A 24,111-nucleotide genomic window follows, 5' to 3' on the forward strand; every position below is an offset into this window, starting at 1 on the left:
TGCCGTCCCTCAGGTGTTTGGGTCCCCGCCACCGGGGCTGCTGGGGCAATGTGGCCAATCCTCTGGGTGGGATCTGCTGGGGCCCACCCCAGAATGCCTGCCACCCTCTTCCTCAGCTAGGGTTTCCCTGGTGCACGTGAATTCAGGTTTTTTCTGGTTGCTTGAGACTTACGTAGAAACAGGAGGACAGCTTCCTCTGCTCACTGCCCACTGGACACCGGCACCGTGACCCCTCCGCTCTGCACTGTCTCTGCCCTGCCTGTGACAGCAGTGCGGGGAGCGGGGTGGGGGGGGTCATCTTCACTGTCCCTGAGACCCAAGCTCAGAGACCAGAGAGGATAGACAGTAGCCAGGTCTCCAGCCCATGTAGGGGCTCTGTGTGCTGTCCGCAGCCGCCTGGAGGGGTCGGCCCCCGCAGCAGTGGGCCCCCAGGCCACTGTGCTCGGGTTCTGTGGACCTGAGTCTTCCTTGGAGCCACCCTCCTGCGCCACGCTGGGTTTCGGGTTAGCTGGTCTGCCTATGTTGCTCAGAATCTGCTGGGTGGGCTTGGCAGGCTGCAAAGACCTCAGCAAGGGGGTGTGGGAATACTCGAGGCCCTGCACCCGCACAGATCTTCCGAAGTGAGAACTGAGGAGTGACTCCAGTGCAAAGCAGGAAGCCCTTGGACACAGTGGGCCCTGCTTGCCCCACACCTGCCCCCCAGCAGGGTCCCCTCTGTGTGATGGAGCGTTCTGTCCAGGACAAGGGAGGGGATCCTCCGACCTTGCCTGCCCGCGCCTGGCCAGCACCCGAGGGGGTTCTCGCCGGGTTCTGCCTGCCCTGTGGGCAGGGCCCAGAGCCTGCCTTTGCCCATCAGGGAGAGGCATGGGGTGGCCTCGCTGTGGATCCCTCGAGCAGGGGCCCCTGCGAAGACAGCCCTGCAAAGACCTGGAGGAGAGCTCCCTTGGCCTCTTGGCTGAGGTGGAGTGTGGAAACATAGCAGGGGAAAAGAGAAAAGGCTGATCCGCCTCAGGCCACCTGTGGCAGTCTTGGGGGCACCCTCTGGGCTTTTTGGGGGGTGGATTCCAGGACGCATGCGCCCTGACACTGGACCAGGCATTGGGTGCCCAGCTGAGGTCTCGTTTCACCCTCCAGGTGGTGGCGTCCAGACCACCAGCAGACCCCGCTCAGCCCTGCCAGCGCCCACTGCCCTCCTCTTCTGCCTCGTCCACGGCTCCGGGGGTTGGCGCCAGCCAAGGACCCACGCCCGCAAGGGCCTCCCCAGTGAGCAGACCCTCTTCTGCAACCAATAAGTCGCTGTCTCCAGTTACCTCCCGGTCCCTGGGGACAGCTGTATCTGCTGTCCCGAAGCCACAGAGCCCAGCCCAGAGTGCCGCCCCGCCCCAAGACAACTCTCAGGACAAACTGGCAGAGCAGATAGCGCTGGTAAGTGCGGCGGCAGGCCAGGCGCTCGTGGGCGTCCTAAGGCGCCTCCCGCAGTGAAGCGTCCGAATAGTGGGGGAGTTGAGCGTGTTGGTGACAAGTGAGACTGAGGTGGTGGCTGGGTGGCCTGTCCTGACTGGGGGCTGGGGGGACGTGCCCTTTCTGGTGCTGAAGTCAGCGACCTCATGCGGCTTCCCAGAGCTACAGGCCAGGCACGTGCTGACAGCCACAAACCAGAGTGAACGTCTGCAGAGCCCCTGGCGCCCACGTGCCTCCCTAGGGGCTGGCAAGCAGCCTCTCATGCCAGGTGTGCCCGGCAGGCCCCTGCCTGGGCCTGACAGTAGTCAGCTCCGGCCCGTCTCACTTGGCCTGTGCCCCCTGACTGTCCCCTAAGTGCCCAGGCGTGCACCCTGGGTCCTGCATGCGCGGGTCAGGGCTGTCATTCCAACTGCTTCTGGGATTCCAGGGAGAGTGGCCTGCCCCCGCCTTTGGGTCGTGTCTCTCTTGCCGAGACTGCGCCTGTGCTGCCTGCATGCGTGGGGTCAGCCTGCAGGGCGTGCACTTGACTGATGCATGGGACACCCCACAGGAGAACCAGACACACCAGCGCATTGCAGACCTGAGGAAAGAAGGTCTGTGGTCGCTGCGGCGGCTGCCCAAGCTGCAGGAGGCCCCGCGGCCCAAGTCGCACTGGGACTACCTGCTGGAGGAGATGCAGTGGATGGCGGCAGACTTCGCCCAGGAGCGGCGCTGGAAGGTAGCTGCGGCCAAGAAGGTGGGTCAAGGTGCAGGGCCCCCGTCCTCGTGCTGGCTCAGGCCTGGGGCATGGCGGGTGAAGTGCGCGGGTAGACGCAGCCTTCACACCGCAGCGGGGCTGCCCTCGGGCTGCCTCGGGCCACATGCTATCGGGGATGCGGCTCACTGCAGCACCCCAGGCCAGACTGGCACCCAGAGGTTGGTGTGGGGGAGGGCGAGCCCTGGAAGGGGCAGAAGCCACTCAGCTTGGGGTGACCTGGGGGCCCAGCTGGGCCAGTGCCGCCCCTGCTGCCCTGGCCAGAGCTGGTCAGGGTGTGCCCTGGGAAGAAGGCAGAGCACCGTGTCCCGTGGGTGCTGGCGTCCCCAGTTGCCTCAGGGCGTGGGTGTTGGCCATGCCTGAGCTCCCTCCACCATGTGTCTGTAGCTGGTCAGGACCGTGGCGCGCCATCATGAGGAGAAGCAGCTGCGCGAGGAGAGAGGAAAGAAAGAAGAGCAGAATCGGCTGAGACGGATTGCTGCCTCAACCGCCAGAGAAATAGAGTATTTTTGGTCAAATATTGGACAGGTGAAGCACGTTTCGCGGGTCCCGCATGCCACCTGTGAGCCGGGCATGGGGTGGTGGGCCGCTGTGGCCAGCTGTGCCCGCACTGGCCGGCGGTGGAGGGTGTGGGGCCTCCCCAGGGCTCCTGGGCTGGCTCCTTACTTCCCGATGGCTCCTCTGCCTCGCGCTTCCTTTCAGTCAGAACAGTTCCCCTCCCACTGCCTGCCAGAGGGGAGGAGCTGTGGCCAGGAGAGAGTACCCGCTGAGGGCCGCAGGGCAGCGTGCACCCGCGGGCTGCTGATGGGTGTGGGAGCCTCTGACGTGTGCTCGCTGCAGCTGTGTCTTCACCAGCGTCTCGTGCGACTCTTTGTGTTTAGGTCGTGGAAATAAAACTGCAAGTAGAATTAGAAGAGAAAAGGAAGAAGGCCTTGAGTTCACAGAAAGGCTCCAGGAGAGGTACGCAGGCCTTTCGCGGCCGCCAGCGCCGGCTCCTTGGGGGCATCGCACTGTGCTCTGGGAAGCTTTCCCAGCTGCGTGTGGACTTTTTTTGACGTTTGCCCAGATGAGTCGGCACCCCAGGCTGATGGACCAGCTGGGGCTGCTCCGGGGAGGAAGGCTGGGCCTGCACCTGTGGCCCGTCCCAGGCGGGGTGGTGGTGGCCCCCGTAGCCCTGGGTGCAGGCTCTGGCAGCTCCATGGAGATGCCTTCCTGGGGCGGGGGCGGGGGGGAGGGACGGTGGAGGGGCGCTGCTGGAGGCCTTACCCACGAGCGCAGGTGTGTCCTGGAGAGAGCCCTGTGTCGTGCAGCTGCCTGTGCAGAGCCCTGTGTCGGCCAGGCCATGGGGGCGTGGGCAGGGGCAGCCTCTGCAGGCCGGGGTGCCCTTGAACCAGCCCCCGGACTCCAGTGAAGACGGACCCAGTGACCTTCTCTTTAGGTAAAGACTCGAGACCCAAGGGACTTGACGTGCTGCCAGAGAATTTTTTGGTGAGTTGGGGACTTAACTGTGTGCAAAGAGCGGCACAAGCAACACGCTGCGCCAGGAGCAGGCAGGGACTCGTTCGTGCAGAGACTGGTTGGTGTCAGTCAGCTCTGGGAGGAGAGTGACCCTGGGCTCATGTGGGCGTCGCAGGCGGCCCAGCCTGCCCCGCTGGGTGCCTTAGAGGCACGTTCCTCCGCTCTGCTCCCTGTCCTGTGTTTAAGGTCTCATGGCTGCAGTTTTGGTCCTGTGTTTCAGGATTCAGGAATGTCTGTGAGAAAAAGAAAAGCCAGCACGTCTCTGACTGATGACGAAGGTCTGTCCTGCCCTGTGCGCGCTGAACTTCCCACCCCTGGCCCCTCTGTCAATGTCGTTGGGGCTCCTGGGCCTGCACAGCTGGCCGTGGCCAGTAGCCCGGGGTCGGTGTCCTTGGGGGTTGGTGCCCTGGCGGGCACTGGGGTTTTGCAATGAAGAAGTGAGGCGTGGGAGGTGGGTGGGCAGACAGGCAGTTGTGGGCACCCCTGTGTAAGGGTGGCCGGGAGGGCGGTGCCAGCGGGAGACATGCTGAGAGGCCTAAGGTTGCAGAAAGTGGGCATGTCCGCCTGGTGAGACCCTGGCAGGGCTAATGCTCAGAGTTGCAGGGGAGGGCAGGGCGCAGGCAGAGCTGCTGACCAGACAGGAGGGCCAGGGGCTGGGCCCTGGAGTAGGCAAGGAGCGCTGAGCGCGGCCATGAGGAGCTGCTCCTGGGGCCTGCCTGGGGCTTGGCAGGTGGGTGGCTGTGCAGCTCCAGTGTGAGCCTCAGCAGGCCTTTCGTGCCGCCTGAGGGGAGAGGAAGGGCCTGTCCCCACCTCCTGCCTAGTGCCACTTCCCTCTGCCTGAAAACGTGGCAGGCTGAATTGCACCTCCCCAGTGGCTGGGTGGACTGCATCCCTGTTCCCCATGGGGCCGTGGCTGCGAGGCAGGCCTGGTGTCCCACAGCTCTCACTGGTCATTGCAGTGGAGGACGAGGAGGAGACCATCGAAGAGGAGGAGGCCCGCGAAGGGGCCGTGGATCACCAGACAGAGCTGTCCAACCTGGCGAAAGAAGGTGGGCTGCTGTCCTCGCTGGGAGCTGGCGACCACAGGGACGCGTGCGGGCCGTGTTCTCGCCACGTCTGGGCACACACGTCGGGCTTTGCGTCCTGGGATGAGCTGTGGGGCAACTGGGCAGCTGGGGCGGGTGCGGGGGTCCGCGTCCCAGGGCGCCCAGTGCTTGGGATGCGGTGAGCGTGCCTCCCACCGGGGCCCTGTGGGCTGCCGGCCACTCTGTTGGGCTCCCGGGCCTGGTGACGGCAGGCGCCCGGCCGTCTCAGAGCGCAGTGCCCGGCCAGCAAGCCCTGCCTGTCTGCTGCTGAGGACGGTCGGACTGGGCCCCTCCCCGACATGTAGGCGTTCTCACGTAGCCGGACACGCGCTGCCCACCACACGCACGGGAAGGCCACGGGCTCCTGACCCCCGTGTGGCTGCCCAGCAGGCAAAGGGCGCCTCTCCTGCTGTGCTGCTGCCCACGCGTGCGGGTCTCCCCGTGTCGGCGGACGTGCGGTCGGGCCTCTGGTGGCCCGTCTCCAGGCTCTGTGCTGCTTGCGGTCAAGGCCAGGGGCGGGTTCTCCCGCTCCTTGCGGACTGTTGGGGTGGGCGACGGACACGCTGCCTCCTGGTGCTCTCCTGCCTTGGCGTGCCGAGCCCTTGTCAGTGCCTCTGCGACCTGGGGCCTCCCTTAGCCCCGGCACCTCCTTCCTTCTTGCTGCAGAGCCCGGCCGGAGGTCAGCGGCGGGCGCCGTGGGCCGGCTGTTGGATGGGGGACGCTTGCAGACAGTGGTTGCTGGCCGCCCGCGGCTGCCTGGTTCCCACCTGGGCTCTGTCTCCCGGAGCCAGTGACCTGCAGGCGAGCTGGCTAGCCGCTTGCTCGCCTCCCAGCCCCTGATGGTCATCCGGGCCACGGGGGTCCTCCTGGGAAGGCACTCCCTGAGGTGGGGTCTTGGCCTGTCCCCAGCTACCCCGCTTTTCCAGCTCCCGTCTCTCCCTACTGAAGCGCCTCACCACAGTCACTGTCAGTTGTTTCCGTTCTCTCTGCTGTGCCACCGCTGCATGGGGCGAGGGCGCCTCCTGGCTCTGTGCTGTGGGAAGCCGGCGTCCGGAGCCCTGGGGCTGCACCCAGGTGCGCCATTAGCGGCTGCTGGCGTGAGGCTTTGCATCTAAGAGCAAGTCGGTTCACGGCGCTGCTGTCCGTCACAGGCCACGGCCCTGGTCATGTTGTCGAGGGACAGCCTGGGCCCTTGCTGCTGGCGTGTGACACAGACACAGAAAGGTCAGCAGCCTCAGGGGCTTCCTGCCATGCTGGATGCGGCTACCACGTGGGGCTGTGGCACCGCCCTGGGCCACATCTGGCCATTCCCCCGAGGACAGACAGTGGGGCGTGTGGAATGTTAAAGCTTTGTTTAGGTTTCCAGAAAAACTAAGCCAACGTGTGCCGTTTCCCTGCCATGACGGGGGCGGAGGAGGGGCACGCAGGTCGTGCACGGCCTCATGCTCTGGCCTTGTTCCCCGGCCTTTCCTGCTGCTGGCGTGGCCGTGCCTCTGTGCCCGGCCCAGTGTGTCAGTGTCCGGGCCTCGGGCTGCGAGCCTAAGTCTTTTGTTGTGCTTTTTAGTCATTTACTTCTGTCGTGTTTTTGTTTGAGTCGTTTGCTGGTCTGTGTCCGCATCCATCAGTAATTTTCTATAAATGGTATTTTAGGATTTTCATTGGCCTACAGGTTTTACTACACGTTTATCACATGATGACGGAAATTCTTGTTCGTTCTCTGTGTCAAAGTGGAGCGTCGTTTAAAGATCCCCATGTTTATCGAGAGACAGTTTAGATCTTGTTGGTAAATGGGCAGTTACTGGCTTTTAGGAAATAAATAAATGTGCTTTTGGAAGACACACGTTTTCCAAGGAATCATGTAGCGCCAGGAAAGGCGTATGCGAGAGCAGGGCCTCCGTGCGCCTGTGGCCGATGCTCCTGCCCGCGCAGACACGCTCTCTCCTGCCCCAGCGGAGCTGCCCCTGGCCGACCTGCTGAGGCTGTACGAAGGCGCCTTCCTGCCCGGCTTCCAGTGGCCCCAGCCGCCCCCCGGCAGCGAGGACACGAGCGAGGAGGAAGGTGCGGCCGCCAGAGCGGTGCCTGCGGGTGGGGGCGAGCCCGTCACGTCCGCCCCTGCGGGTGGGGGTCTGCTGCGGGGACCTCGGTGCCGTCGCTGGGGCCTGCGGGCAGCATGCCGGTGCCTAGGGCTTTGCTCTGCTTCTCTGTTCGGCATCCCGCCGTCCCCTCTCCCGGGGAGGGGGGCGCGTGCCGTGACCCGAGTTCGGTCGCAGTAGGCACTTCCTGGTCTTCCCCGTGGCTGCGCAGCGCGGCCGGCCACCACGGGTGGCCAGCCGCCCCCCAGGCCGGTGCGGTCAGCTTAGGCAGCGGGTGGAGCGGGGCTGACTGCTCGCCGCGGCGCGTTGCTCACAGAGGCGGAAAGCTGCCCTGGGGACCGCGAGGGCCGGAAGGACGTGGTGCTCATCGACTCGCTGTTCATCATGGACCAGTTTAAAGCCGCGGAGAGGATGAGCGTCGGGAAGCCCCACACCAAGGACGTGGCGGAAGTGACCGCGGTGGCCGAAGCTGTCCTCCCCAAGGGCAGCGCTCGCATCAGCACCGCGGTGAGCCGCTGCCCGCGGGCGCCTCCGTCGGGGGAGCGCGCCGGCCTGCCGCCCCGCCCCACCTGCTTCTGTGGCCTCCGGGCGGCCGCACTGACTGTGCGGGGGCAACGTGTGACTGCTTGGCTAGAGCGTGCGCTTGGCCCTCCCGCAGGTGAAGTTGAGCGTCCCGCCCCTGCTGTACGGCGCGCTCAGAGACTACCAGAAGATCGGCCTGGACTGGCTGGCCAAGCTTTACCGCAAGAACCTGAATGGCATCCTGGCCGACGAAGCAGGGCTCGGCAAGACCGTGCAGGTCATAGCCTTCTTTGCCCACCTCGCCTGTAACGAAGGTAGGCCCTGGCTTCCGTCTTCCCCGTCAGCCCGCGGCAGGCATTAAGGGGAGGTGAGAGGGAGCGGGAGTGGCGCCTGCACGGCGGGCAGGGAGCTGCTTTTTGTAGGAATAAGTTGAAGAGAGAGACCCGCGTAGATGCAGACAGGCAGGGTGTGGCCATGGGCTTGCCAGACATCCCGTGTGGGGCGAGCTCAGCGTGTTGCGCTGCCGCCTCTGCACGCAGCATCACACCTGCCCTGGGTCCAGCCCGGCCTGGCTGTGCTGCAACAGTGGCAGCTCTGGCCCCTCTGCGGGCGGCCTGCTGCCCCTGCAGCACACCGTGCTCCCGCCGCAACCCCCTCAACACCCTCTGGGGGCAGTGCAGGTGCCCAGGTGATATGCAGGGGGCCGCGTTGCCCACAGCCCTGTGCACTGCCAAGGCCAGGGTCCCACCCGTCCTGCTCCAGGCTGGTGGAGGAGGGTTTCCCGAGGGCCTGGGGGTGTGGCTGAGCCTCACACCCCAGAGCCGGGGGCTCCTGGGCCACATGGGGAGAAAGGACCACGTCACCTTCCGTCCATCCGTGCAGGGGTCTCGGGGTGAGGAGGCGGCACTGGGGTCAGGAGAAGTCGGGTAGGTGGGTGGAGTCAGAACACTCCACCGTGGGGAGTCGTGGGGTCCTCCGTGGGTTCCTCCACCACCGACGTTGCTGTGCTGTTGTCTTGCGCCTCATTTGCCTTCCATGTGGAAACGCGTCATCAGACTCGTGATCGATTTTAAATAGAAATAGAGCAACATCTGGGTGCCTTGTTTTCTCCATTAGTTTATTTCTGTTGCTCTAATACCCCAAAATTTTAAACGTCGTGCTTCCAAATAGGTCACGACCCACAGAACAGGTAGAGATGGGAAAACCACTTACCTTGCCTTCCACTTTACTGTCGAGGGGAAAGGTGTTCATCAGGCCATAGCAGCGAGGCGGTGGAAGTAGCCTATGTGTCCCAGCACTTGAGAGAACGATGACGGTTCGGGGACTTGCCTGGCGCCACCCCAGGCACTGTTCTAGGTGCCGAGGCTGCAGCCGTGAACAGAGCCAACCTCCCCACCCCCCGCCATCCCACCTGGAGGAAAGGGCCTTGAAGGAAATCGCAGGCGGGCAGGATGTGGGTGGGGAGCCGTGCTGGCTGTTCGCATGGTGCGCCCCTGTGGGGGAGCTGAGGAGTGGGTGTCGGAGCGGGGCCTCTGGGCACATGGCCGGGTGCAGCGTTTGAAGAAGTTGGAGCCGCAGGCTGCTGCCCGCCGCCCCTCCAGGCCGCTCCCCCATGCTGCACACCCAAGCTGCCGCCTCGGAGGAGACTCGGCCCACCCACCCACGTGGAGGCTCCTCCCCATTGCAACGGGGAGCCAGAGCGCCCCTCCCAGAGCTAGCTCCCACATAAAACAGAAACTGCCCACAGACTCATCCCATTTCAAGTAAACAACCAGCCCACCTCTACCTGCCTGCTCCCCTGGTGGGCACAGATGGTGGGGGATGCCGCTCCCCCTTGGAGGCAGAGCTGACGCCCCTGCCTCGGCTGGGCCTGGCTTTTCACTGGGGTCAAGATGGCATCTGGGCATGTGACCTTCCCTACTGGTGAGGCTCAGCCTTTGAAGAGTGTGCACACTGGCTGCCCCTGCCCTTGCTCACGCCCCTGCGCCATGTCCTCTAGGGACAGGGAGGCCTCGCGCGTGACCACAGGCATCTCCCCATGTCTGCTCTGTGCTTCTGAGCTTGGCCTGTGTGCGTGCGATGCACGGTTGGAGTTTGTGCCATGTGATTGCTGTAGCGGTTGTGAGTGAGTCCTCAGAGGGGTGGGATCGCAGCCGTGGGGCACCGTGGTGCCTTCTTCCCATGCTGGCCCTCTGCCCGGGGTCACTGCTCAGGTGCGGCTGCAAATCTCAGAAGCACACGTCCACTGCCTGGGGTGACTGTGCTTCCACACTGTTTTGTGGAGCCCCTTTGAGGCCTCACCCAGCCTGGGCTGGCCTGTAGCAGAGCATGAATGGTGGCTGCACCCTGGACCTCGAGGAGCCTGCCTGGCACTCTGCTCAGAAGCAGCGCTGGCCCCGCCCCACAGTGGAGGGTAACAGCCTCTTTCCTGCACAGGCAACTGGGGCCCGCACCTGGTGGTGGTGCGCAGCTGCAGCATACTCCGCTGGGAGCTCGAGCTGAAGCGCTGGTGTCCCGGGCTTAAGATCCTCCTGTATGTCGGCAGCCGCCGGGAACTCAAGGCAAAGAGACAGGTACCTTGTTGTCTGCTGCACCTCCCCCTGGTCCGCGGCAGTTGTCAAACGCGACCAGCACCCGAGGCACTGACCAGACGCCGGCCTGGCACTCGGGTGCCGGCAGCCCCACTCCCTGCGCGGCACTGCCGGGGGCCCTCCAGCGCTAGAGGGCTCCGTGGAGACACATGAGAGGCCCCCGGCTGGCCACTTTCTGGGAGCCGCCCCACCTCTGGGTCCACCCAGCACCGGAGCACCAGGTTCTTGGTGACAGCAGCCGCAGACCCAGCCGGCCAGCTGTACTGCGGTTCTTGTGCCGCTTGCGGGGCCTGTCTTCCTTTCACTGTGCCTGGCTGTGGGTTTGTTTTTTAAAGACCTGGAGTGAGGTCGATGGTGGGGTGGAGCTCCATACCCCACCCGCTGGCGTCCATTCTCTCTGCCCAGGGTGTGCAGTGCAAGCCCCTCCCGGCCTGCGCACCTGGCCGTCTGCCTCCCAGAGATTGTGTCCGGGCAGCCCTCCACGGTCTCCAGGCCCCGAGGCAGAGAGAAGTATAAACCGGCCATCTTCTAGGCGGCAGTGGCAGCTCCTTGGCAGGGCCCGGCAGAGCCCCACCCCACCTCCCTGCGCCCTGGCATGGCCTGGGGGCTCCGTGGGTGCCAGCCTGGTATCTGTGCTGCAGGGGTGGGCCGAGCCTGGCAGCTGCAACGTCTGCCTCACGTCCTACAAGCAGCTCTTCCGGGGCCACGCGGCCTTTGCACGGGCGCGCTGGCGGTGCCTAGTCATGGACGAGACGCAGCGCGTGAGGGCCATGAGCGAGCGACACTGGGAGGCCGTGTTCGCCCTGCACAGGTCTGCCCCTGTCACGCACACCCCGACGGTCTGGGGGGTGGTTTAGGGCCCCAAAACCACCTCAGCCGTGACCCTCCCTGTGGCCGCGTGCTGGGCTGTAGGCTGCCCAGGCTGTCCCGCGGCGCCTGGTCACCGAGGCCCTCTCTCCGCAGCCAGCAGCGCCTGCTGCTGATGGACGCGCCCCCACACAACACCCTGGCGGAACTATGGACCATGGCGCACTTCCTCATTCCCGGCATCTCCCGGCCCTACCTGCACTTCCCGCTCAAGGCCCCCAGCGAGGAGAACCAGGATTACTACCACAAAGTGGTCATCCGGCTGCACCGGGTCTGTGGCGCCCCGGAGGCTGGGTGGGCGCGGCATGCACAAGGAAGGGGAATGACGCGGCTCTGTTTCTCAGGTGACGCAGCCGTTCATCCTGAGGAGGACTAAAAGGGACGTGGAAAAGCAGCTGACCAAGAAGTATGAGCACGTCTTGAAGTGCCGTCTGTCTGCGCGGCAGAGAGCCCTGTACGAGGATGTGATCCTGCAGCCCAGGTGAGCGTGGGCGCGGGGCTCGCGGTGCTGGCCTCCAGGAGACGCGGCATGGCCCATGCAGCCTCTACCCAGGGGCCTGGGTACGGGGCCCTGGTACGGGGCCCTGGTGTGCAGGCACCGCGGCCTGCACCCTCGGGATGGCCTCTTGGGGCCTGCCACGTGGCTTGTCCGGCTTTTCCACCACCCTATTTCCTGGTTGAGCACACAAGAGTACAGGCCCAAAGGCAGCGTGTGTGCGTGTGCGGTCCTTAGACCGCAGGTCTCCTCGTGGGCCCAGTCTCACACGGCCCCGTCCCTGCTCCCAGGCGTCTCCTCGCGCCAGGCTGTGGGACTGCGCAGGGTGGCGGCGGTGCTGCGGGAGGGCCGGCGGGCGCAGCGTGCCAGGAGCCACATGGCGGTGGGGTGCATCCTGTTGTCTGTCTGCACCTGACCTCAGGTGGGCCTGTTGGGGCTCAGGCTTGTTCTCGGGGCAGTGCTCAGAGACAGCGGCACAGAGGCATCACGCTGCTCTCCTGTGGTTTTCTGTGCCTGCTGTGCACAGGGCCACCTCCACTCGCCACAGTGCCCTGGGGCTCCACGGGCGACACGCAACACTGCCCAGCGGGGCCCGTGGTGGTGCTGGTGTCCAGTGTGCTCTCTGGAGAGCATGTCCTCCTGCTGTGGAGCCCTCAGCTGGCCTGCGGTGGCCGCTTGCTGACTCCTGGCCACTGGCCTGCAGTGGAGTGGCCTGAAGGTGTGTCCAGGCAGCTGTAGTGCTGGCTGCCCCAGCAGTCCTGCCTCGGGGGCACCCAGTGACCCGCTGTTCCCTTGGCAGCACGCAGGAGGCGTTGAAGAGCGGGCACTTCGTGGACGTGCTGCGCATCCTGCTGCGGCTGCAGCGCATCTGCAACCACCCGGGGCTGGTGGCGCCCCGGCTCCCGGAGTCGTCCTACACGGCGGGCCCGCTGCAGCTCTGCATGGCCTCCCTGGTGCTCAAGGCCCTGGATAGAGACTCCTGGCAGGTGAGGGTGCGGGACCCTCTGCTTGGGCGCTCTGCAGACTCGGGCAGCAGCACCCATCTTGGAAGGCTGATGCTGGGCAACTGGTGCTAGTGTCCACGCCCCTGGTTTCTGGGCGACCCCCCTCTGCCGCGGACCAGCACAGCAGTAGGCAATGAGGCCGTCTCAGGGTTGAGAGACTGCGCAGGGTGGTCAGGGATTCGGTTAAAGAAATGACACACAGACACACTTCAAGAGAGAGTGTAAACCTGAGTGTAACTTTATTTTTGTTAGTGGTCAGTATATATATGTTTTTTCTAAAGGCATAGGAACAGTGAACATCAAAGAGATTAGTTTGCTCATAGGCTTAGCTTAATTGACAGGGCAGGGATTTATGTCCAAAGTTACACCTGGACCTAGCCGCATTCCTAATTGGACAGGCTATTAACTCTTTCTATATTCTTGTACTGACTACTACTACTATTACCTACTTATGTTTACTCATAATTAATTGTCATAGGTAAATTTATATTATAATGTAGTTAATATTAAAGGTACTAAAGTTAAGTACATAATAGAAAGATTATTAAACTACAATTCTATTATAACACAGTGTTTAGTAATGTTTCATTTGCATTAGCCTAATTATTAAATTACGTATGCTTTTTAATTAGCAATCAATGACCAGAAAAAGGAAAGATTTTAGAGAGACAGTTGTAGCAGAATAAAGTTTGTGGGCCTTGAGAAAGCGAGATAAGGTTCCAGGTGGTCAACATTTCTTTTAATCATTTTTGTGGCAGCTTCTGGTGGTCGTTATTTCTTGGCAGGCATTCGGCTTCTCTGTATTTTAGGGAGTTTGCTGTTCTCCCCCTGCGCGCATGGTTCCTTGCCCATGCCGGACCTCAGGGACCATGGCAACAGCCATTAGCCCTGAGGGTCACTGCAGGGGGAGGTGCAGCACCCCTCTGTTGTGCCAGCCAGTCCCGCCCCTCCCTCCTACCCACCTGATGGCCACGCGCCTCTCCTCACTCCCAGTGGGGAAACCAAGGTGCGCCATGGCCACATGAGCATGAAGTGGCAGGGCTGCATCCTCCCGCCGGTAGTGGGTGGGGCTTGGTCAGGGCCACTTCCTGTTACCTGGTGGTGTTTTCTCTTCCTGCCCAGGACACCGATCTCTCCATGTTTGACCTTGTTGGCTTGGAGAACAGAATGACTCGCCACGAAGCCGAGCTGCTGAGCCGGAGGCAGGCCACCCGGAAGCTCTTCGAGGAGCTGCTGACTGCGCCCCCGCCGCCCGGCAGGCCGGCCGCCTTCAGGCTGAAGCCCAGCAGGTATGTGGGGGCCTCACTTTGCTCCCCAGGGGACTGGCTGGGCCCCCAGGACAGGCACACAGCCCCTCAGCAGCAGTGGCTTGGGGATGCTAGGTGTGTGGGTGCCTGAGCTGGGTTATGAATGTGCTGGTGAAGTGCTGGAAACCCCAGTGACCTGAGGTAAGTCCAGCATGTTAAAATAGACAGGACTGCCTCAGGCAGCCTGAGGGGAAGCCAGGGAGCAGGTGCTTCCTAGGGAACAGGGCCGACTGCCTCGCCATGGTGCCATCAGTGGTTCCTGGCTAGCCAGGGAGCCCACACCCCTAGCCCCTGCTTGCTGGGGCCCTCAGCCTCTGGTTAGACAGGGAGGGGCGGCCACGCTCCATCCACTCTGTGCTCTGTGCCTCCCCTGGGGCAGCCTCCCGTGAGCCACGCCCTGCTGCTGCGCCCCCCGCTGTGCCCAGGCCACGCTGCTCCCGCTTTGCACACTGCCCGCACACCACTGCCCTCCTTCCTGGAGGAGGCAGCCCGGGCTTGGTGTTAGAGGTGCTTTTACCTAGTCCACGCTGGGGACGGAGCTGAACCGCGCCCAGCTCTCCTGCCCTCAGTGGAGGAGGTGCGGCTCACAGTTGTCTCCTCCATTCTCTGCCAGCCGCACAGTGGGGGTCAGCAAGCCCCCGCCCTCCGTGAGCCAACGTGGGAGTGGGACCCCCGCTGATCCCTGCAGCCCCCTCACCCATCCCCAGACCACACAGGCCACGCCCTGTGACAAGCACCCTCTCCCGTACCACCGGCCTCTAGGTTGTTCCAGCCTGTGCAGTACGGACAGAAGCCCGAGGGCCGCACGGTGGCCTTCCCCAGTGCACACCCGCCCCGCACGGCTGCCACCACCGCCACCACGCCCCAGGGCCATGTGCGAGGACGGCCCCCTATCGCCACCTTCTCTGCAAACCCAGATGCCAAAGGTAGGCTTCCTAGGGGTGCCCTCGAGACCGCGGGCACAGGCTTCCTGCATGGGCGGGGCCGTCCGCCCGTGCTGCGTGAGCGTCAGGCTCCTGTTTGTTTAAAGAGGATTCGACCCCGCACGTTGTCACCTTGCCGGGTCACGGTCACACAGTGTGACCAGCAGCGGTGGCGTCTGCTCACAGAGGGACACATGTGCCCGCCGTCCCCTCGCCCCGCAGCTGTGAGGGCCACACAGCCGCGCTCTGCCCGAGCGGTGGGGCCGGTCCTGTGGTTTCTGCACTCGGCCTAGTGTCCCATGGGGGAGGCAGCTCTGCACGCCACGCTTAGGAAGAGCTTCTGACGGCGGCTCACGGGCTGACCCGGCTCCCACTGACCTGAGAAGAGCTGGCTGCGGCTGGTGTGGAAATGAGTGCCCAGCTGTCGAAGACCATCATCCATGGGCACCGTCGGCCCCGCCTCCTAGAGAGGGCGTCTCGGTTGAAAGACTGCGAAGTCGTGTTTGTTTAATATTTTTAAAATTCGGTTTTGAACACTGCACTTTACGAGGACCCTCTAACAGCTTTGCACAAACAACCCTTATCGATTGCAGCGGCCCCGTTTCAGAGCTCTCAGGCGTGCACCGGCGCTCCGCGACACCCACCCGCCTCGACCTTCAGCCCAGCGCCTAGCCCAGCCCGTCCTGCGAAACTGCGGGCACAGACCACTGCCCAGGCGCCGGCCCCAGGCCCGTCCCAGCCCCAGCCCCAGGCCCCCCCGCTCCCGACCGGGCAGAGCGCACTGCCGCAGGGGCTGGTGCTCACATCGCAGGCCCAGGCGCGCCTGCCCAGTAAGTGGCCTCCATGTGGTTCTGCCGCCTCTTTACCACGAGACCCGGGGCAGCACCTCTGCTGTCCGCCCCACCCCCGTCTCCCGCTCCCTGTGCTGAGTGCTGCAGCCTTCCGGGAGGGGCCTCTCTGAGCCCCACGTCCAGCCCTCCTGTCTTTTCTCTCCTGTGCTTCCCGCCTTGCTCTGCCTGCGCGCGCTCGCGCTCACTCTGCCGGCCCAGGTCTGTCCACCGGCCACAGGCGCTGCTGGAACAAGGGAGGAGGCACATGGTGTCGGGGAAGGTGGCCGCCCGGCGTGGAGAGCCAGATTTGGGCTGCAGATGCCGTGGCTGCTGCTTAGTCTCTGTCACCTCCAGGTTTAAACCCTGAACTAAATCCTGCTCAGCCCAGATGGCTTGTGGCAGCGAAAGCGCCTGCATATAGCCCCTTTCCTGCGGCTCCGCTTTCCCTGGGACCGGTGCAGCTAGCTCCCCCCTCCCGCCCCCACCCCAGGCCTCCTCATGCCTCACTCCTGGTCGCTCAAACACCATGGGCACAGGAGCCGCTGTTCAGGCTGATTCTCTGCCGACAGAGCTCCCTGGTCAACTGCCCTGCGGCCACTCCCTAGCTCAGGGCTGTGGCTGGGCCCGCGTGCAGGCCGCACTCCGCCTAGCCACTCCTCAAACGCCCTCCTCTTCCCGGTGCCTGTCCTGGTCACGGCCATGCTGTGGACAAGATCTCTGGGTGTCTTTTCACCTCTGCTAACTGCTCTCTCCAGTAAACCACTAACGGCGCATGCACTCTCGGCGCCTCCGGACTCGCGTGCCGACCCGCCAGAAAGGCTAGCCAGGGGCCCGCCTTGGGGGCCTTTCTGAGCCGGTGTGTCTGACTCCATTGCCATCAGCGTCACGTGCGGTCACAGCAAGTGACGGGGATGGAGTGTCCCACGGTGCAGCTGAGTCACCGTGGGGCTCTCTTCACGTCACCTTCTGTGATGTGTGTGCTGAGCCGCGTCCCCAGACCCTGGGCGGTCGCGGGTGTGACGGCACGCGCTGCCCTTGTGCCGCGGTGGTGAAGCTGTCTTGTCTCCCACCGAGGGGTAGACTGGACGTGCACTCTCTCACGTTTTGGGACTTTCCTGAAGGTGGATTAGTGTTTCAGAGCGTGTCAGGAGCAGACTTCTGCCGCTTAACGACGTTGGCAAGGCAGGCGACACGCTCCTCGGTGCGGTTGGCTAATTAGCACCTGGCACCTGCGCTCTCCTGGTTGGGGGTGGGCGAGGCGGCTGTGAGACCTGATGTCCGCGCCCTCGTCCCTCGCCCCGCAGCGCCTGTCTTCTGGAAGCCGTGGGGCGGCGCCGTTTCCGAGACGGCGGTTCACCCACTCAGTCCTGCAGACTCAGGCGCCGCCACGCCACAGCGGCCGGCTTCTCCCAGGATGGTCACGCGCCCTCCCTCTGCCTTTCTGCAGGTGGAGAGGTCGTCAAAATCGCCCAGCTGGCTTCCCTCTCGGGACCACCGAGTCGCGTGGCTCAGCCAGAGACCCCCGTGACCCTGCAGTTCCAAGGGAACAAGTTCACCCTGTCTCACAGCCAGCTGCGGCAGCTCACGGCCGGCCAGCCCCTGCAGCTCCAAGGTAAGGCGGCTGAGGGCGCGCGCCCACTGCTCTCGCTGGGAGCGAGGCTTGCTCGGACTCGAGCCGGCTGGGAGTGCAGGCAGCACCACCCAGCCCTGTCCCCGGGCCTGCTCCGTAGCTGCTGCCCATTTGGGGGTTATTTCTTCCCCTTGCAAAGAGGTCCCTCTTTTAAAAATCGCTTCGGAGGCCCCGGGATCACTGTGGCGCTGGCCCCATGTCCAGGAGAGGTGCTGTCCACGTGCAGGCTGTGTCCCGGCAGCCCGTGGGCTGCTGGTGAGAGCTGTGTGTCCGCTTCATGTCTGCCTTGAGGCCCGCGAGGGCGCCTTGTGAGTGCCATCAGGGCCGGTCTGCTCGTCCCCACCATGCTCAGCTGTAGCGCGGCGTCAGCTCCCCACGTCCAAGGGAGGCTGGAGGTGGTGCTGTCAGTGAGGGGTGCCGGGCACGCCTGACCTGTTTGGACCCGCGTCCCTCTGTTGTGGGGCCAGGCCTGCGAGCAGACGCTCGAGCCGGGCCAGCCAAAGCCTTTCTCCACCCTGCCTGGGCACACGGAGCGAGCGGCCACACCCGATGGCTCGTGGCAGGCCGCCTCCGCCTGTTCCAGTGAGGGCCGTGAGGAAAGGTGACCTGAGGCCAAACAGGCGTCCGTCCGTGCGGCCGTAGCGCGCGCGGGCCTTACAGCTGAGACGCTTCAGCTTTTCTCCAGGTGGCCAGACCTTGGCTTTGCTTGGCGGAGCACAGCAGCCACGGGTTTCAGTGCGGCACCTGCTCTGGCTGCACGTGGGAGGGGAGTGAGGTCCCTGGGAGGGCTCGCGGCTGCACTGGTCCTCTGCCCTGTGCTTGCAGGCAGCGTCCTCCAGATCGTGTCTGCGCCCGGGCAGTCCTACCTGCGCCCTCCGGGCCCTGTGCTGATGCAGACCGTGTCTCAGGCGGGCGCCCTCCATGCCCTGGGGAGCAAGCCCCCCGCCAGCGGCCCGGGCCCCACCCCCTTGGCCCCACAAGGTAGGTGCCCGAGCAGCAGGTGTGACGGGAGGCATCCTGTGGCCCCAGGGAGGGTGGGTTCTGCCCTCGAGCTGCCCAGGCGCTCGCCTGGCTGCCTGGCTTCCCCTAGGCCCCCGAAGGTGGGACAAATATACTTCCTCTCCACAACATTAGTCTGGTCCTCCTGCAGGAGACTGGGGATCACGCCCTTTGGCTTATCAGCGTCAGAGTGGCTGTGCTCACCAGACTCCTGGGCAGGCCTTCTGGGGCTCCTGCTTCCAGCTTTGCTCACGGGCCTCTCTGCTGGAGGCGGGGGTCAGATTGGCATGTGGAAACAGCAGGACCCAGAGCAAAGAGACCCCCGCTGTCCCCAGCCAGGCCCTGGTCACCAGCCCCCCAGCCCCGCCCTGTGCCGTTGGCCATTTTGACGGCAGGCCCTGCACCCACCCCCTCGTGGGGGCCCTAGCCACAGCTCTGCCCCCGGTGGCCGCGTCCCTGCCGCGGCTGGCCCCTATTCCAGCTGTGCTCCCGCTCCCAGGATTGCAGTCGCCCTCCCAGGGGTATACGCCCTGCTCTGCTCCCTCTGGACTTGGGGCCCTACCCCTGCACAACCACTGGACTCCCACCCAAAGCCTCCACTGCGGGCTCTCAGGCTCAGGTCCCTGTGCCCGGAGCCACCGAGACCAACAGCCTGGCCCTGGCTGTGGGGGCGGGGCGGGGATGCCCGCCTTGGTGCTCAGCCATGCTGCATCCTTGCAGTGGGCGGGGGTGCTCAGGGGCGCCGGGAGAGGCACGTGCCCCCTGTGGTGCCCGCACCGGCCTGGTGGGGAAGGGCCCTCCGAGCACGCTGGGGGTGGACCAAGGGATAGCAGGAGCCAGCCAGGCCCGGCTGGGACCCCGCCCAGGAGTGGGGGACCCCCTCGCTGGTGGCTCTGGCCGCTGAGCTTGCGTCCACAGGTTCTTGTGGAGGCTGGCTCTCTAGGCGGGGCAGCCCTGCCGTCTTCAGCTCCCCGTTTCTGCCTCTGTAGGTGGTGTGCCCGGTCGGGTGGCAGTGAACCCCATGGCTGCTGGAGAGCCTGGAGTGGCCCCCAAACCTGCCTCGCCGCTCGGCGTGCCTACCCAGGTGCGGGGCTGGGCAGGCTGCAGCTCCTCCTCCTGGGGGTCAGGTCCCGGCATAGACTTGCCGGCCTCTGAGTGCGGCTCTGAGAGACGCTTTCTGTAGGAGGAAAGGAAGCTGGCTCCCGCAACAGCCCGGCCTCCGCCTGGGCCACACTGGCTGGGTGTGTCCTGACCACTGCTCCCCGCGGAGGCCAGGGATGGCATGGTCCCATCCTGACTCATGGGGCCCGTGGCGTGGGAGGGGCCGCTGCTCTGTGCTTCCCCCACTGACGTTCTCACCACTTGTTTCTGATAAAGGAGGACAAGGCCAGGCTTCTGAAGGAGCGGCTGGACCAGATCCACCGTGTCAACACACGGCGCTGCGCCCGGGCCCCTGTCTACGGCCGAGACCTGCTGAGCGTCTGCTCCCTCACAGGGGTGGGGGCAACACCCTGGCTCAGGCCCGTGCACAGCAGCCAGGGCCGGGGCTGTGACGTGCTGCCTGCAGACATGCGGAGGGGCCTGATCCTGACGCTGGCAGAACGGCAGGAAGCCCTGCGAGACGTCATGGCCAGGCGAGTGCTGCGTTCTGGGGCTGCGCTGCGTTGCCATGGCGCCTACGCCCCATGTCTCTGGGAAGCCTATGCTGGCATCACATCCTGGGTCTTGGGTCCTGGCACCACATGGGCTTGCGGTCGGTGTCTGCCCTCCAGGAAGCCGGCCAAGACCCAGGTTGAGTTCTTCCCTGCAGCCCCGGCTCTGGGAGGGCCTCGTGCCGGCTCTGCCCAAGGGGTTGGCGTCGGAGGTGTCGACTTTACTCCTTAGAAACAGCATCTGATGAAAACCCGCACGGGCCACTCAGCGTTGAGTGATAAGATGCATGTCTAAGATTTGAGCTCAGAGACCAGCTGCGTGGGCGGGAACACCCAAGTCCAGATGCGTGGAGGCGGGAGCCGGCTTCTCTGCTGCGGGAGCGTATGGGGCCCTGGGGCTTTTCCTGCTCTCTTCTGGCTGGAAACTTTCTCCAGGCACTGGAAGCTGCTTCTCCTGCTCTGCTTCAGCCAAGAGCGGCAGTTCTCCTACCTTCCACGCGGGATGGGGTGCGGGGGTGTGGAGATCCAGGCCTGCCGAGCTTCCCTGTGCGCTTGTGAAGGCCCCTCGGACCTCAGATGACTGATGGGGAAGGCGCCCGGCCAGCGTCATGGATGATGTGGAGGGAAGACTCGGGCTTCAGAGCAGCTTCAGAGTCACAGCAGATCCCCAAACAGCCCCTGCCCCCACACACGCTCCCTCCCCCCACACACGCTCCCTCCCCATAGTCAGCACCCCACAAGGGGGGGCTGTCGCGTGGAAGCACCTCATGGACACGTCTTCGCCCCCCCCAGAGCCCAAGACAGCTTCCGGGCTCGCCCTGGTACTGACCTCACATGGGTCTGACTGTGTCTGGTGGCCTGTGGCCCCCGCCCTGCATGCCCTCCCTGCAGCTCGTCCCTCCCCCGCCCACACCCCGCTCTCTGTTGCTGTGGTCATGGGGTGCCCTTTCAGAACGCTGTGCAGTTGGAGCAGACGGGCTGGGGCCCCCCGGCCTGGCGTCCTGTCCTTGCGGCAGTGGCGGGGGACCCTCCGAGTCGTCGCGACGCCGGTGCGTCCCTGGGCGTGCTGGTCCCAGGCCTGCTGTCCCTTACTCCTCACCTGTCGGCTGTTTCCAGGCTTTGGCAGTTTGGGGTTCATTGCTGTGAACATCCTTGTGCCGAGTTTTGGGTGGACCCAAGCGTTCGGCCCCCTTCGGGAACCAACAAAGAGCACAGCTGCCGCCTCGAGGTGGAGCGGGTGTGTGGTGAGGTGCCAGCTGTCTGCAGAGCCCCTGGCACCCTGCACCCCCAAGCACTGGCTCCTGAGGCCCCGCGGCCCCGCCTGCACTCTGGCCGCCGGACGGGCTTGTGGGGCATCTCGTGGGGCTTGACTTGTGTCTCCCTGGCAACGCGGCGTGGCCCGTCTTCCATGTCCTTCTCTGCCCCCCTCCCCCCCACGTCGTCCACGGCAAGGCCGCTGTGACGGTCTTTGGGGTTTGGGGCTGACTGTTGGGTTAGGGTTCTCTGTCATCAGGTGTGCTTTCTGCCAGCATTTGCTCCTATGCTGTGGGCTGTGTTCTGGTCCTTCTGACAGTTTAGCTTTGCAGAGAAGTTCTTGCTTTTAACAAGGTACGGTTTATCAAGTGTTTCTCCCTTGCTGCTTTGGCTAAAGAGTCACTGTCACGCCCAGGGTCATCCAGGCTGGTTAGCTTGTAGGGCTGTGTGGGCCTGTGTTTGCCTCTGGGCAAGTGACCACTGTGAGCCAGGGTTTGTGAAGGCCCCTCCCTCACGTGCCCGTCCAGGTGTCCAGGCTCCCTGGTGCGGGGGCTCCCCGTGCCCCCTGCGCCCTTTGCTCCAGCACCCGGGCCCTGGACTCGCGTGTGTGCGGGTCTCCTCTGGGCTCTCTGCCCCGCCCCGCCTGCCTCACCAGCCACCCCTTGGCCGCTGTGACTGTGGAGAAACTGGAGGCCGTTCCGGCTCGGCTCTTCAGTGCCTCGTCAGCTGCGCAGGAGGGCCTGGGTGTCGACTTTGTGGGCCCCGTGGGAAGCACCAGCCCCTTGGTGCTGTTCAGCCTTTCTGCCCATGGTCGCAGAGTGTTTCCATCTGCCCAGTGGATGGAGGCGTCTGTCGGGGCTGCGTGGACTGCCTCAGTGTGTGTGCAGTGGGTAGCAAGTGCGGGAAGCAGCTTCCATAGGCTCTGGGATGGGCGTGTGTGCCTAGGAGTGAGGGGTCGGGTGGCGTGAGGGCGGCGTGCCACTTTCCACAGGCCCCTCGCCCCCAGGTCCCATCCTGGAGGTGCGCTGGCTGCAGCAGCTCTGGGGTGCCCACTGTCCCCAGCCACCAGGAGCCAGCGCCCCATCCCCACCTGTGCTCCTGCACCCAGGCACCCCCTGCTGGCTCTTCCTCTGGCGGCCTTGGGGCCTGGGGCTGGGCTGGGCAGTGTGGCCAGGTGGCAATGCCTGTGCTCAGGGCTCTGTCCTCCTCCTGCTGGCCTCTGCCCATTTTTTTTTTAAGATTTATTTATACAAGAACTGGGGTACAGTCAGAGGTGCAGGAGGGTGAGAGAATTCACCAGAGACAAAATGGGGAGCAGAACAGGCAGACTGACTGAAACATACTGCTGAGGGGAGCAGCGGGGAGACAGGAGAGGTCTGCTGCACCCTGTGGGTTGCTCCCTGGCCAGCCGGCAATCGAACCAGCACTGCAGAGGCTGCAGACAGCTTCACAGTGCTGTGCTCAACCCGCTGCACCACCAGGGAGGTCCCTGTTTTTGTTTTATTTTTTTAAGATTGATTTATTTATGCATACAAGAGCTGGGGTACAGGCCAGAGGTGTGGGGGGTGAGAGGATTCACAGGAGTGGGGAACAGAACAGGCAGACTGACCGAAATACACTGCTGAGGGGAGCAGCGGGCGAGACAGGAGAGGTCTGCTGGGCCATGTGGGTCAGTTCCCTGGGCGGGGATTGAACTCGCGCTGCAGCGGCTGGCGATAGCTTGATAGCACCATCTCTAATCCCTGCGTCATGAGGGAGGCCCCCTGCCCAGTTTTGAACAGGTGGAGAGGCCACGGAGCCAGGTGGTGACGGTGACTTTCTGCTTCCAGGGTGGCCTGTGTGATCCCTACAGTGGTGGCTGCGCCCCCGTCTCTGTGGGTAGCCCGGCCGCCCCCCATCTATAGCCACAGAATGCGGGTGCTCAGGCACCGCCTCAAGGAGCACATGGCCCCCCACGCCCAGCAACTGCAACGCCTGACTGCCCCATGCTCCCTGCGCTTCCCGGAGCTCAGGCTGGTCCAGTTTGACTCAGGTACCAGTGGCGCTGGGGGTGGGGGGTAGGGGAGGGTATGCGTGTGTGGGCAGGGGGAGACGCATGCTATCGCCCGCAGGGAAGCTGGAAGCGCTGGCCGTGCTGCTGCAGAAGCTAAGAGCGGAGGGACGCCGTGTGCTGATCCTGTCGCAGATGCTGCTGATGCTGGACATTCTGGAGGTGTTCCTGGACTTCCACTACCTCACCTACGTGCGCATCGATGAGAACGCCAACAGCCAGCAGCGGCAGGTCGGGCACTGTGGCCCTGCAGGGTGGGCGCTGGGCCTCGCGGCTGCTGGAACAAACAGGCCACACACCGCGCCTTTCCGGGCTGGGGGACAACTTTCTCATGTCCGCGCGAGGCTATCTGGTCCCGCCTGGTTCGTCCCTTGGCTCTGGCAGGATGTCCAGGTCACACAGGCCACCTGAGCCCTCGGTGCCCGCGGGAGGTGGCTGTGCCGAACCCGAAACACAGGCGGCCCCGTGCCTGCCTCCATGCACCCAGTGCTTGATGCCCAGGCGTAGCCCGCAGCCCCCAGCGTGGGGCTGGTGCAGGTGGGCGCCTCTGGACACCGCCGCCACAGGCTGTGCGTGTCAGTGCCACCCACACAGGCCCACCTGGGAGCGGCCGGCCCAGGGCTCTGCCACAGGCACCGCCCAGGGGTGAGACGTGGGCGGCGTCCACCTGCCGGGCACGGGCCTGCCCCATCCAGGCACTGGCAGAGACAGCTGGCGGGTGTGGGCCGCGAGGTCTCTTGAGGGTGCTGGCACGCGTGTGCGTGGAGGCCAGCGGGAGGACCCCAGCGCTCGCGGTGACAGGCGGCGATGGCATCTGGCCTGGAGGGATGGTCAGCCTCATGGTCTGCTCGGCGCCGGCGTGACGCGTGGGAGGGTGTGGGGCAGGCCGCCTGTGCGGTCTCGCTCACGCCGTGTCCCCTGCCCCTCAGCCTTACTCTGGGGGCTTTTGCCGTAAAGCGCCCCGGCATTGCCTGAGGGTAGAGGAAGAGCACTCATCCCTCCCCGGGGAGCCCGTCTTCCTTTGGGGCCTGCAGGCAGGGCTGACAGCTCAGGCAGCGCCTGGCATTCCTCGCCG

The 24,111-nt window shown here is 64.5% G+C and overlaps 1 protein-coding gene and 1 non-coding gene across 5 annotated transcripts in view; both read left to right on the forward strand.

Annotated features, from left to right (window-relative positions):
• EP400 (E1A binding protein p400) overlaps window positions 1–24,111 on the forward strand; it is a 62,880-nt gene that overhangs the window by 22,787 nt on the left and 15,982 nt on the right. For all 4 annotated transcript variants that reach the window (XM_037511345.1, XM_037511347.1, XM_037511348.2 and 1 more), the window contains exons 6-29: window positions 1,135–1,425; window positions 2,012–2,197; window positions 2,603–2,743; window positions 3,097–3,175; window positions 3,654–3,703; window positions 3,954–4,011; window positions 4,693–4,782; window positions 6,769–6,876; window positions 7,228–7,418; window positions 7,570–7,747; window positions 9,870–10,006; window positions 10,666–10,835; window positions 10,988–11,162; window positions 11,236–11,372; window positions 12,187–12,373; window positions 13,514–13,680; window positions 14,461–14,624; window positions 15,215–15,451; window positions 16,899–17,063; window positions 17,907–18,062; window positions 19,070–19,164; window positions 19,458–19,714; window positions 22,816–23,018; window positions 23,098–23,267. In XM_037511345.1, the coding sequence (XP_037367242.1) occupies window positions 1,135–1,425; window positions 2,012–2,197; window positions 2,603–2,743; window positions 3,097–3,175; window positions 3,654–3,703; window positions 3,954–4,011; window positions 4,693–4,782; window positions 6,769–6,876; window positions 7,228–7,418; window positions 7,570–7,747; window positions 9,870–10,006; window positions 10,666–10,835; window positions 10,988–11,162; window positions 11,236–11,372; window positions 12,187–12,373; window positions 13,514–13,680; window positions 14,461–14,624; window positions 15,215–15,451; window positions 16,899–17,063; window positions 17,907–18,062; window positions 19,070–19,164; window positions 19,458–19,714; window positions 22,816–23,018; window positions 23,098–23,267 (3,792 nt within the window). The remainder of the gene's footprint in view (window positions 1–1,134; window positions 1,426–2,011; window positions 2,198–2,602; window positions 2,744–3,096; window positions 3,176–3,653; window positions 3,704–3,953; window positions 4,012–4,692; window positions 4,783–6,768; window positions 6,877–7,227; window positions 7,419–7,569; window positions 7,748–9,869; window positions 10,007–10,665; window positions 10,836–10,987; window positions 11,163–11,235; window positions 11,373–12,186; window positions 12,374–13,513; window positions 13,681–14,460; window positions 14,625–15,214; window positions 15,452–16,898; window positions 17,064–17,906; window positions 18,063–19,069; window positions 19,165–19,457; window positions 19,715–22,815; window positions 23,019–23,097; window positions 23,268–24,111) is intronic.
• LOC119245420 (small nucleolar RNA SNORA49) lies at window positions 23,957–24,084 on the forward strand. Its single transcript, XR_005125348.1, has one exon. It is a non-coding gene; the product is annotated as a small nucleolar RNA SNORA49 (small nucleolar RNA).

This window comes from Talpa occidentalis, unplaced genomic scaffold (genome assembly GCF_014898055.3).
Source record: "Talpa occidentalis isolate TD23 unplaced genomic scaffold, MPIMG_talOcc4v2.1 talOcc4.14, whole genome shotgun sequence".
Taxonomy (NCBI): domain Eukaryota; kingdom Metazoa; phylum Chordata; class Mammalia; order Eulipotyphla; family Talpidae; genus Talpa; species Talpa occidentalis.